Here is a 14,021-nt window from a genome sequence, read left to right on the forward strand (position 1 = left end):
CATAAGACAACAAAAATATTAATGGGGCAATTATCTGTAACAGCTTGGTGAACCAGCAACGGAACAGGGGTTCAAACAGACGATCAAAAGATGGCGTTCAGAATGGCAGCAAAGTAGTTCTGAGGATGGTATGTCCAGACGTCCGTCACCTTTATGCCCTACGCTACATGAGGACCATACGGCATAATTAAAGCAACCTAAAGGTTTTGGTATATTGGCTGGACATCATCCCACCCTTGGCAGGGGATCCCTTACTGTAATGAATACTGCAACAGTGAAATGGAAGGCCTTCAAATAGGTAGGCAATAAAACCCTGCAATGACAGGTTGCTCTCAGTGGTCTTGAGGCAGATCTCCTTAACATATAGCAATGCCTTCCAAAGTAAGAAGCAACTGTAGGGAGTATAGTTTTTTGTTAAGGCTCCAAATGTTTAGCACTAATACCATTATGTTACCTGGAATCTGTTTTATGTTAGAAGCTTTTGAAGACTGACATTGCCTAAAGAAGGTCCTAAGGGGATGGACAAAGTTCTATCAAATATATAAAAGCCTTGGGGAGACAGGTACAGGATATCCCTGACAAAGCGGTTTGGACTGTCCATCATATCCCTCCCATGCTGAATTCTACTAGACTCCCTTTGAATGACACGAGATGCTAAGCCAACTGTTGAAGTAATCCTTTTGTTCATACGGTGGTATTATTCTCACTAATGCTAAAATGCTGCTGAAAGCTAGATTCAAACCATCTTTGGACACATTCTGATCATGTCTGTCTTCATATAGTTGAGGGAAGTACATCTCACATCATTTATTTCCACAAAAACTATGACCGTGCCATGTGTTCTTGAGTTGCCACTTCACAGATATAGTCAAATAAGCAACTGACCGTTCCCCTCTCCTTGCTTAGTCTGATGAGTGGTGCATCAGTGTGTCTCACTACAGAGTCATCTATGACAAGGATGCAGGATTGTGGGTAGGTTTGACTTATGGGCTTTTGAGCAGAGACACAGTCTTAGATACTGGTTTTAAGGCAGCTGCTGCCTGAGTTGAGTGTTGGTGAAGTTGATGAGGGTATTTCTTAGATCATATTTAAAAGGCCTTATTGTTTGAGAGCCTCAGCATAATGTAGGTCTAAGTATTTGGACTGTACTCTGTGGTATAGTATAGTGTGGTGGTGTGCATCACAACCTGTTTATTTGTAGTGGCTTTATGTGAGAGCTTTGCCTCCAACAGCATTACATAACTACATCTCTCAAATCCTGTCAGCTTATTTTAGTAGTAGGTGGCAGTCATTAAACATGAGATAATTGCTACATTGTCTCAGGATGCCCATTTCAACTAAGCTGGCTACTAAAACAGATGGGAAGTGTAAATCCATGATGCCAGATGTTAGAAAATTTGAATTTCAGGGAAGGGGCACCAGTCGGGTCTGGAGTTGATTTGCTGGAGTACTATCTGTTTAAACTGCACAATCTAATTCTACATATGAAGAGCAATGCACCTCCTTGCCCAAGGTTTTTCTTTCAACTACTGACTAATAAGTAAACAAGAAAATTTTGAAGTTAGCTATACACAGACAATGTAGGGTTTGAAGATCTGTGTCTATAATGTGAGTGATTAACCACCACTGTGTAATCAGCAGCACCACATAAATGATGGTAATTTATAACAGTGCTTAAAATGAAAAAACAAGCAATAGCAGGCTAGCACACTTTAAGGTTCTACAGTAATCAGCAGCCTACAAATAACTAGGTTTTAGCCATGTAGCTCCCTTGTTAACTGTACACATTGGTATATAGCAGCTACTCTACTTCGATTGTTTCAAAGTTTAGGTTTCCCCTTACTGTATTTGTTTCCAGGCTCTCGCATTCACTTGTACGTATAACTGTACAAATTTACTGCATTTTGCTACTTGACCATGCTGAGACAAACTGGACACTTATGACCACTGATCTAACCTGGTTAGCAAATTCATATAAATAAATACGCATCACTAGAGTGCAAGCAAATCAGTTCCAAATTCAGATCACAATAAATATCCAAAACTTGCACAATTTACAGTAACCTCAATATGAATGCAGAAGTACTTATCCGAGGTGCTTCAAGGCTGGTAGTTTAGTCAAATCCAGTGAAACATTTCAGAAACTTGTGGCGAGGATGCCAAATGTTGAACAGCTCTGAGTGAATGATCCAAGGGTCACACAAATGTGAGTAATTTATGACAGCAAAGAAACTTTTTAACTCAAATGACCCACTGGCCAATATCTCTGTAATACACTTTTAAAGTTCTACAGCAATCAGAGGCCTAGAAATTACTAGGTTCATGTTCACTCTCACTAGAGTGCAGCCAAAACAATTCAAAATTCAGATCACAATTAACAACCAAAAATTAAGAGCAGAGCTAACACACAAAGTGAGGAATGGTTTTAATGCCTTTAACCCAATAAGTGCCAGGATAGGCCCCAGCACCCCTGCAACCCAAAAATGGATTAAGCAGGTTACTGGAATAAACCCCTGTGGTAGAATCCTAATGCAAAAGGTATAACAGGAAGAAACTTAGTGCCTGTAAGAACAGACAAAATATCAACCTCTGAAAGTGAGCTCAAAATGATAAAGAACTCGGAGGCAAAATCAAATCTTTCAAACTTATGATTAATATCCGCTTTCGTTCTCAGACTATCAAGAATGTTAAAAACCATTCCATTCAATAAGATCAATTAAGCAAAAATTTAAAACAATTTTTTTGTTGCATTAACCCTTTAAGTGATAGCAATTCTGTGTTCTTTGAGAAAACACTTTATATTACTGTAGTTAGGATGCTCTCTATGAAGTGATTGAGTCTTCGGATGATGAAGAAACTGTGATAATTTTTTCTTTGGGTGAAGGTTGAAATGAAGACTCATCCTTCAAGGATGTTGCCTCAGTACAGACCAACAACTACAACCCCTTCCCCAGAGGATCCGAATATGGAGGGGGACCTACAGTTTTGGCAAGACAAAATTTAAAGGTACTGTTAAATGACTTAGAAAAGGGGTTCAAAAATATTAAGCGACCCTTATCAAAATAAAATATTTTGAACATTGTCACTTAAAAATTGTACCAAAGAGTTTAAGAATTTTAAAACTCTGAATGATGTCCTTATGCATAGCCCTTTTTTTTAAAGAATTAGTAGAATTTTTTAATAATGGTGGGCTAGACTTTCTCAAAATGTTAATATGCAACAACCACGATAATTTAAATACTATGAGAGACCAACTAGAACAAATGGACACCCAGGTAAAAGACATGATTAATACACATACGGAATTTAAAATGGACTATGAAAGTTTACTAGTTTCATTAGACCAGTATGAGAAAACTATAGTCCTAGAAAATTGAATGAGACACTTGTGCTTAAGAGAATGGTACAGCTTATATTATTCCTGCTAAAAAGAATTTTACATCTGCGATCCAAAAATTTACTGTCTCTGCAAATTCTACTAGTTGTAATGCAACAAGAAAGAAAGAAGTGGTTACTTTAAAACTTCCTTCTGAGAACAGTGGAAGTAATGTCGCACAGTTTCGTAATTCCATGGAGCATGCAAGAAGGAACCACAATAATGATAAAACAGCAGAACATCCCCCACCTTCAAGTTTCCAATGTTGAAATTCCAGAACTGCCACTTTATTCCCCAATTCCATTTTTTGTGCAGAAGAAAGTGAATTTGAAGCAAAAAACTATGGTCGGGGAAGGGGGGAAAAATTTACCACAATGCAGCAGAACAACAAAAAGGAAGAAAGAATGGAGAGTACGTTTCAACACCAAAACTTACAACTTGTCTGATGTAATATTAAATGAACACCATCTACAAGTGCTACAATATGGTTTTAGCTTTATTCCTAGCCACAGAGCTGACATTACTCATAGCTTAATAGAACTAAAACTTTTTTCTAGGAAACTTGATTTGCAATATATTTTGAAAGACATTCATGTAAGGAGTGCTCTTAGAAAACTTTCTGTTTTTAACCCAGTATTACACAATACTATAAAGACATGTGAAACTTTTTGTGAAAATGAGATGCGACAAGCTCCGTCTAAAAGAGTGAGTAAACTTTTTTTTTTAATTTAAGCCCAGAGTAATGAAAACATTAAAATAACTAAAATATAGCAAAATGTTATGAAAGCTGACAAAGGGGGGAGGGGAGAGCTGGTAATTATGAATGAGGTACAACATAATACTACTATTGAAGAAATGCTTAGCAATGTAGAAAAACATGCAGTGACCAACAAATGTGAAGTAAAGAAAAAAGTTATTCTTATATTAGAGACTGTCTTTATGAAATGGTACTTAATGGAGACATGGATATGGAACTGTATAATTTTCTTGTTACAGAACATCCAAGGTTAGAAGTACTTTTTGGCAAACCAAAAATTCATAAGCATCCAACATGCCCCCCTTTTAGACCTACAGTGTCAGCTTCACGAAACAGTACTGAGGGTATTTCTTTATTTTTAGACTCTGTACTAAATCCTTTAGGTCTGCAACTTTCATCATATATAAGGGACTCTTGGGAGTTTTTAAACAGCTTCAAAGAATTTACTGAGACATCAAAATACTCCCCTAGTGATACTTATATTTGTACTGTTGACATAGCATCCCTTTTCATTTCCATCCCTCAACAGAAGAGTGTGGAATATCTTGGGAATGTTTTACAATACAACTTGGAGAACAGTTTATTCTGTTCTTTACTCGATATTTTACTGAAAAATAATTTCTGTTTAATTCAAAAATTTATAAACAAAAGAAAGGTATCACTACGGGGGCAACAATGGCCCCCACACTGGCCCCTGCATTTTCAAGTTTAGTTCTTGGTTGGTGGGAGTTAGAGATTCAAACAGGTTTCATCAAACACTAACATTATATATTACAAAAGATTTGTGTAAGATGTTTTTTTGCCCTTCAAGTGAAACAGGAAGTCATCAAGTCTTTACAGGTGGTTTGAATTCCAGCAGATCTTTTTTTTACAGTTTGCCTAGGGGAAGTGGGACAAAAAGTAAGTTTTTTTGGATATGGAATTGTGGTATGATAGCAATACCTCTCAAGATTTCATAGCTGTATACATCGCAAAAGTACCTTTACAAACCACTATTTACACTACAGGAGTCACCATCCAACATATATGAAGAACATTCCTAGGGGGCCAATTCATTCAGGCCTCCAGAATGAACAATAGAAAGATACATTTTGAAAAAGGAGATATATATTATCACGTCTTTGCTTTTAGCTACAGGATATGACAAACGAAGAGATTTTATTACATACTGCTGAAGAGATGCAATCAAAACAGAAAATACAATTTAGTCCTACTATGATATATAGGCTCATAGATAGGTACTAGGCTATTGGCCCTAGGGCCTATATAAGCCTAGTCAAACGGTACCCTGGCTTTCACCACCCCAGAAAATGATTTTCCTGTGCCCCTGTCGAGCAGAGCCACAGAAGTGATCCCAGGGTTAGTTTTCCATCTACCATCCAATCATCAAGATTTTTCTTGAAGAGTGCTAATGAGGAGCTTTGTTTGATATAGATAGGTAGTTTGTTCCAGAGTATGGGAAGTCTCTGGGACAGGAATCTGTCCCTCCAGCATGTTCTGTTTATTGTAGTGACAAGGTTTAGGTCCCTAGAGCGTGTACCTCAGAGGGATTGGGATTTCTTTAGGTGGAGCATGTCCAACAGCTATGGGTTTGACATAGCTTTGTATGTTAGGAAGAGATCGCCTCTGAGTAGGCGATATGCGACGGAGTAAAGCTGAAGTTTTTTTGAGACGGTCTGCCTAGGGCATCTGTTTGAGACCAGTAATCCTCTTTGTGAGGTATTTCTGCAGCCATTCTAGTTGATGTAAAGGTCTTGTGAGGTACATACCAAAACGGGCATTGTACTCTATTAATGGGTCTAATGAGTGATGAGTAGAGGGGAACAATGACCTCTTTTTTCCTGGATGAGAAACCTTTTGTGATGAGGTGTGCCATGTAGAAGGATTTCCTGACTACTGTGGCGATGTGCTTATCAAAGGAGAGACTACTGTCCCACCTGTGTCCCAAGGTCTATCACACTTTCAGTGTTAAGTAGACTACCGCCTATGTGGTAGTTCATGGGTACAGAGTTTTTACCAAAAGGGATGACAATACACTTTTTGGCATTGAGCTTGAGGCCATGGCTTTGACACCAGGCACCTGTCTCAGTGAGGCCCTTTTGTAGGATGCCCACATCATTAGGAGTTTTGATTATGGCTCCTAGTTTGCAGTGATCTGCGAACTTCATTAGCCAAAGACATTCTGAGTTTAGCCTGTACTTCAGAGAAGTAGATACCAAACAGGAGAGGACCCAGAACTGAACCCTGTGGTACTCCACTTGTCACTGGTCTGAAGTTGGATTTGGAGTCTGCTACTTTCACAGTGTGGGTTCTGTCAGTGAGCCAGCTGACAACCCATCTTGTGACACAGGGATTTATACCTAGTTTAGTGAGTTATCTATAATTCCAGAGTGGGGGATGATGTTGAAAGCCTTGGCGAGATCTAGATAGGCTGTGTGAATCACCTTACCCTCATCTATGGCTTTAGTGACCGCTTCAAAGTATCATCAGGTTTAGGAGACATGATCTGCCTTTTACAAACTCGAACTGGGTGGGGTCCAGAGTTTGGAGATTACCAATGTCATTGTTTATAAGTTCCAGGAGGATACTTTCCATAGTCTTGCAGACCAGGCTCATCAGGCTAACGGAGCAGTAGTTCTCGGGGTCCATGGTGGCTCCCCCTTTGTGGAGTGGGATAACCACTGTGCGCCATTCAGTGGGCACAAAGCCTGAAGTGAGGCTATGACTGAACATGGTACTTAGGTGGGGTGCCAGTTCATTCTGTAGTTCGTGTAGAACACAGCCTGGGATATTGTCAGGTCCCATGAATGCTGTGTTCTTGGCTTTGGAGAGTGTTTTTTACCTGTGCAGCCGTGATTATAGGAACTTTGCATTCTTCTGGTATAGAAATGGGCCCTTTAGGGGATGAGGGGGGGGTAAAGTTAGCACTGAACCTATCTGCCAGGATGTTGGCAATATCAGTTGGTTCTGTATATTTAGTGCCATTGTGCTGTAACTCAGAGCAGATCCAAGTGTTGCCATTGACATTCTTGACATTGCTATAGAATGCTTTGTGGTTGTCTTTAGAATCAGTGGCGATGTTGTTTTCGTAACTAGCTTTGGAGGATTTTATGAGGGATCTCAGCTTCTTACTGAGGCTGACCAGGGAGTTCCTCCAATCATGGGATTTTACTCTTTTTTGCAGCAGTTTCTTTCTTCTGTTGTAGAGTTTGCTAATGGCAGGGGACCACCAGATTGGCTTTCTTTTTTTGGAGGATAGCATCTTGGTTCTGTTAGAAATTGCACGATCCATGCTCTCGTGTAAGTGCTTATAAAGTGAATTGTGTAGGATTCAGCAGTAGTACCTCTATTGTCCGTCAGCATGGGTGTCGTGAAGTTTGCCACTTCTGTCTTAAGAAGCGTGAAGTTGGCTTTGGAGAAATTTTTTACGGCGTTCCCTAATGGGGGGGTGGGAGCGGGACGTGGATGTCTAGGGTGATTAGCTTGTGGTCGGATCTAATCAACGAGGAACTGACCTTTGGTGTGGAACACCAGTTGCCCATGTTGGTAATGGCCAGGTCTAGGATATTGCTGCCACTGGTGGGGGTGTGGATAAGTTGATCCAAGCCGTTGGAATGTATGAATTCCAATGAATATGGACACACCTCCGCCTTTAGTGTTTCGGTCCAGGTTAGGTGGCCAAAAGGTGTGATATGAATTATAGCCTGGTAATGCAGGGGTGCATGGATTCTCCAAAAAGATTACCGGGTCTTTAGTACACAACACAAATGAACTAACATAATATAGCACCTAGATTTTATTTGGATATGACAGTGGACAGTGAAACTATCAAAATTATTACACATAATATCTGGAAAATTATTGCTGGGATTTCATGACATTTCTAGTGTAGTGGGAGAAGTTCCTGCATTTGTGCACAGGAAAAGTCAGTGTATTAAAGACTTGTTTGAAAGGAATTCCACATGCATTCCCCACTATTTACACAAAAGAGAAAGGGTACTTTATACATGTCAAAATTGTACAGCGTGTAGATACATCAATGAAGGACCTTATATTTTTCTATCACATTCTGCTTACATTTCGTGGGGATAAAATAGATACACCTATAATACCAAAGGTGTTACATTCCTAGCTCTCTGCTCAGGGTGCCCAAGCTTCTATGTGGGTATGACCACTAGAACCATGAGCAAAAGAATAAAATAATAGTGTTATGCTATTAAAGCTAAAGACACTAGAAATGCTGATAAAGAGACTCAAAGAAATATTTACAATTCAAGACGTTTGGCTGCTGTGGTGAAATCAGTTCCAGAAGTCCAGAGGGGTGGCAACTACAAAAATGTTGTTGAAAGAAGAGAAACTTGTTTGCAAATAAAATTAGCTGCTGTCAAACACCCTGGTCTAAATGACCACATTAATATAAAGTGTTTTCTCAAAGAAAGCAGACTTGCTATAACGTAAAGGTTTAATAAAACAAAAAATGTGTTTTAAATTGTGTTTAACTGATTAATTGTTTTTACATTCTTATTGGATGGAATGGTTTTAACATTGAGTATATAAACATGTGTTTTGTATTTTTTTTTTTTAACTTTCTTGATAAAGTGTGAGGACGAAACTGATATTAAACTGAATACGATAGAAACATTGGTCTCTTCTGTCTTGCATTCAGGTGCTTTTTGTTTTACATTAGTGTTGATATACACCTGGTCAGGCTTTGCTTCAGTTTTTTTTTTTATTTTTGTTTTTTTTCTTTCAAATTTATGTATGAACTGAAAATTGCCACATATTTAAAGGAAAATCACAAGGCCTGTTTCAACTATGTCAGAAGCCTTTCAAGCAATACTCAGCATTGCACAGAGCTAATACACAATACATAATCATCTCAAGAAGACACTGTCAACATAATAGCAGAAAATGTACAGCGCTAACTATTCCCAGATATTGCTATGCTCAGAATGCCCCTCCCAGATTACTTTAGAGCAAATTCTGAGGACACTACCCAAGACCCAAAAAAAAAAAAAAAAAAAAAAAAAACTAGTTCACTGGGTCCGGACAAAGTGCCAGGCTGCTTTTTTTGTCAGTACCAAACACAACCATATAGGCTGGCTTCTACGCCTAATCAATTTTAGCCTGTCTACTGGATTTGTGTCCGAGATGTATAGAACTGCTGTGGTCATCCTGATCCACAAGTGAGGACACAACACTGACCTTGGTAACTGCAGACCTATAAGCCTAACCACACTTACCTGTAATGCAATGTAGTATATCATTATAAAATTAATGAACAAGAACATCAGCAATCTACAATCTCTTGAGTAAAACCAGTTAGGGTTGTTTAAAGGTAAATTCCGAGACCTAAACTTAATGGACTTCTTTCAACAAATCACTGATGTACTAGATGCATTCAAATCAGTATATACTTCATACGCAGACCTGGTAAAGGCATCTGACATATTCTGGCATTAACAAGCTAATCAAGCTAAACATAAAACTTTAAGCTGGACAGTAAACTGGCTTACTGAAAGAGCCCAATCTAGCAGTGTAGGAGTTATGCTGTCATTGAAAAGTTACCAGTGATATCCATCAGGGATAGGTCCTTAGGCCAGTTCTGGGGCTGATCAAGTTAGCAGATGACTGCAAACTTGGAGCTATCATAAGCTTTCTAGATGACTCCCAGATTTTCCAGGAGGACCCAACACATATAATTAAATGGTATCAGGACCATGGCCTTAAGCTAAATAGAAAGAAATGTAGTATTCTGTCTTAGCAAACAAAGACACCCACGTGCCCAACATTCAGAAAGCACCCCTTTTTAAAACTGCCATAGTGATTAGGCAACTGAGCACATTTAGTGACAGACACTCATCCTTTGATCACCATGCATCTACTGCCATTAGGAAATCCTTTTATCTAATAATAATGATAATAACAACAACAAACATTTGATGACCAGGTAGGCCAGCCCACTGGAGATATTATCCTTCTAAAGGGGTAACCCAGGAGCAATGTCTGGTTAATTGACTTGCTCAAGTTACAAAGTAGGTAAATAAGGGCTACAAGCGCAAAGCCTTATGCATCTAGCCAGACTGATTAGCAGGGATATAGCTTCTAATTTATTATCCCCCTCTGGTCCTCCTTATCAGACCTATGATAAAATAAAATGCCCCTTTCAGTACGTAATTGTCTAACATATTACTCAACTCAAAAGTGCAGCATTTTCTCACAAAGACAACTACAGGCATGTCTCCCATTTGATAGACAAACCACCTTAGAATATTTTCTCTCTTCTCACAGACTTGTGAGGGTGAATCTTTGTCTTGCCTACAAAACCTTGAAGGATCCAGTCTTATGCAGCCTCCTACTCATCCACAAAACAACCACCACCTTAACCACCCACTCAAAGGAACTAAATTTCCACTGCAGTATGAACAGGACCGGTTAGCAAGATCTCCCTCTTTCTCAAAGAATCCCTCCTTCATAGCTCAGACGTCCCTTAAATGTAAAACAAAAGTAGCTTCCCGATCCATTTCGAACCCAGCCTGTACTAATAGATGAGAAACAGTAAATCCCCCCCCCCCCCCCTGGTGTGGCCCCCTCAAACCTTTGCTGGAACAAGATGGAATTAGGAAGCAGTTACTCTGTGCCTTAATGAAATGGGATTTTGAGGTTAGGCTACCAATGTGCTATCTGATCAACAGCCCACATATATCCCACGCACACACACGCACACATCCACCCGCACATACACGCACACCCACGTTTTGGAGGTAATCTTCAGAACTCCCACTCAACAAATTAACGTACGTAATAAATGTAAGTCAGCTCAATTAGGTATTGTTACTCAATGTATTTGAAAGAATTTCCAAACTTCTGAAAGAAAATATATCTATCAAAGTTAGAAACATACTGCACTGCCAGTCATCTTGGCAATCTCCTTTAGCTTGGAAAATACTCCAGCAACAGTGAGTTTTGGTGGAGCAAACATAGTCCGCTGATTGCTGCGACTGCTCTCAGCCACAAGTCCCAAGTCTCCTTTCTCTTGAGCTTCCGCCTTTATTTTGTCCAACTGACGTCCTATAGGAAAGAAAAAATAGAGTAAATAAATAAACATGTCTAAAAACTGTAGGGTTCCAAAAGACAGCAATAACTAAAAGAAATGCTATCAGAGTACAGCACCACTAAGAAAATAATGATCAATGAGATATTTTCAAGAATAATTATTATTCTTCTTCCACATACACATGAAGTCATGCTAGTAGACAAAACACTGCATCTTAGAAATGTACGTATTTTACAAAAAATAAATGAATGTATTTGATCACTTCATCTTGCAATATATCTTCCTGAGGCTTGTTACAGGTTTGCTTGATTTTAGGTGAAATTAAAAACAATAAAGTCTGATCTCTGACTCCACTGTGCTGAATTAGAGTCATCTAAACCATTTTATCCAAATTTTTTCAGCTGTGAACCTGTGTTTTTTTTTCCTGTGAAGTCACAGCCTTTCCTTTCTCTGGGCTAAATATATGCATCATACTACAAAAAAAATAAAGCAGCAGCTTGCCCAAAATATAGTGCAACAAGCTGAAGTAAAGTAATATGGATATTAAATGTATGTGATTTATTAATAGTAGACAGTACTGTACCTTCTTAGAAGGGACATAATCCATGGGAAGAGCATATGTATGAAAGGAGTCAGATCTAGTGTTTTTTATATTTATAGAAACACAATGAAGACATAACCCATGTTTTGGCTTTCAGGTTGTTACCTTTTTATTATAATTCCATAGCCTCTCCAGTGCAGATGCCCTTGAATCACTTCACAACTATTATGCACTGTTTTACCTTTTCTCACAGTATGTGGATAAATACTGTATAATATTATATATGATAATTTTATAGTATAAGTAAAAAAAGTATTTCTTTGTTTCTGAATGGACTGTTTTTAAGTATTTGAAATGTGGTTACAAAAAATAAAATTAAACAAATGAAAACATTACATTTTATAAGGGAATGCCACCACATAAAAGTCTTTATGTTGGACATTGTTCTACACTGCATATCCATTCAACTTTTGGTTCTGAACCCAAACAATATCACTGCACAAGGATGCCAGCCTATCTTAAGCATCTGAGCTCTCACACCATATCATCTGTCTGCAGACTACACTGTTAATCGGTCATTATGTATCAAAGACAGAAATAGAGAGTATTGACCACTGAGGTACGATACAGATTATTGGTCCCTCACATAATAAAGTATAGTTGTACAAGACCTTACCAGTAGAAGCACTACTGATCACTGTTGCAGTATTCCAAACAGATGAATTTTGGCCACTGACATTGGGTTGGTGTACCAAAGCCTAAACCTTCCATAAACAAGCATCCGATGTATGACTTCAGCCCATCAGCATAGGGGTACCAAAGGGGATGTATGACCACAAATCCTCAGACTACGAACAGCCTGAAGAAATCTGGGGAGTGGTCAACGGTCAGCTAGGAGAGGAAACAGATGAAAAAGTCCCCTGCAGTCCAAAAGGCTGCCAACCACAGCAGAAGAGTAGAAAAGTGGATAAAGAGAAAAATAAGGGGGAGGGTGGGTGGGAAGGAATACTACAACAGTGATCAGTAGGGAGTCTACTGTTATGGTAAGATCTTACACAACTGCACTATCTCCTGACCGAAATCACTGTTACAGTAATCGAAACAGATGGGTGATTCACAAAGCTCAAAGGAGTAGAAACCTGGAAGGCTGACAACAGTGAGACCTGCCAGAAATGACTAATCCGGAGATGGCAGCTCTGGATTTGGAAAAGGCATGCACTCAGTAATGCTAAGGGAAGGTGTGCGATTATTTTATTTTATTTTATATTTGTGTACTGGGAAAGTCCGACTGGGCAGAGCCCATTTTCAGTGGAGGCCTGGGGAAAAAAGCTCCACAAAAAGTGACAGTACATACGTTAGTAACAGTAAATACAGCATGACAAACAATATATGCAGCATAAGGTGCAGTAGGGTACAGCAAGTCTAACAGTAGATACATCAGATATACAACTTAACATAGTGATATTATTAACATAAGACCTATGAGTATTAAATTACATTTGTAAAGGGAAAATAATTCTAGATTTATCACACATTTAAGAATAAAAAGAAAAAAAGAAAAATTATAATACAAGTAAGATCACTGTCCAAGAGACAGGCTGAATAATTAAAGGAGAGTATACTTATAATAACAGGAAATCAACCAGTGTGTTGCATGAGTAGAGCCAATTGTCAGATAATTCTTAAGTGTTTTTTTTTTTTTTTTTAACGGATGTGTGTTGTCAGTGGTTCTAATATTACGAGGAAGGGAGTTCGAGGTTTTTGAGATATAGAAAGACTATAAGGAGTCTTCTGCAGTGTTGTTAGTTTTAGAGACTTGCAGTAAAGATTTATTTGATGATGACCAATGATGACCAGGTAGATGCTTCCAAAATTAGTCTGGAGTCTACCCCCTTGTAGAAAGCACCAGAAGAGGCCACTGCTCTAGAACAAACTTTTGCAAAAAAAAAAAAAAAGGCAAGGAATTGCCATGGTAAGTGTAGCAAAAGAAGAATGGATCTCAAAATTCAGATAGCAATAGCTTGTTTGGATACTGGCTGGCCCAACCTAAAGTCTAGGAAGGAAACAAACAGCTGGTCTGACTTAAGAATAAACTTGGTCTTACCCAGGTAAAATCTGAGCCATCAGTGCACACCCAGGGAATGCAGAATTTTCTCTCCCCTGTTCTCTGAGTTGTTAAACAAAGTAGGCAGTTTGATGGCCTGATTGAGGGACGTCTTATTAACCAATTTAGGCATGAAAGGAGAGGATTGACCCTCTGGGACACAATGTCCTTAAGGAAAAGAGGGAA

At 38.8% G+C, this 14,021-nt stretch overlaps 1 protein-coding gene across 1 annotated transcript in view; it reads right to left on the reverse strand.

Moving 5' to 3' along the window:
- The window catches only part of LIG1 (DNA ligase 1), a gene marked incomplete in the record, with an annotated part of 1,422,011 nt that overhangs the window by 815,975 nt on the left and 592,015 nt on the right, over nucleotides 1-14,021 (reverse strand). The window contains 1 exon segment of the mRNA XM_044078332.1: nucleotides 11,038-11,204. Coding sequence (XP_043934267.1) covers nucleotides 11,038-11,204 — 167 coding nt within the window.

This window comes from Protopterus annectens, chromosome 1.part1 (assembly GCF_019279795.1).
Source record: "Protopterus annectens isolate FY-2018-M chromosome 1.part1, PAN1.0, whole genome shotgun sequence".
In the NCBI taxonomy this organism is placed as follows: Eukaryota; Metazoa; Chordata; order Ceratodontiformes; family Protopteridae; genus Protopterus; species Protopterus annectens.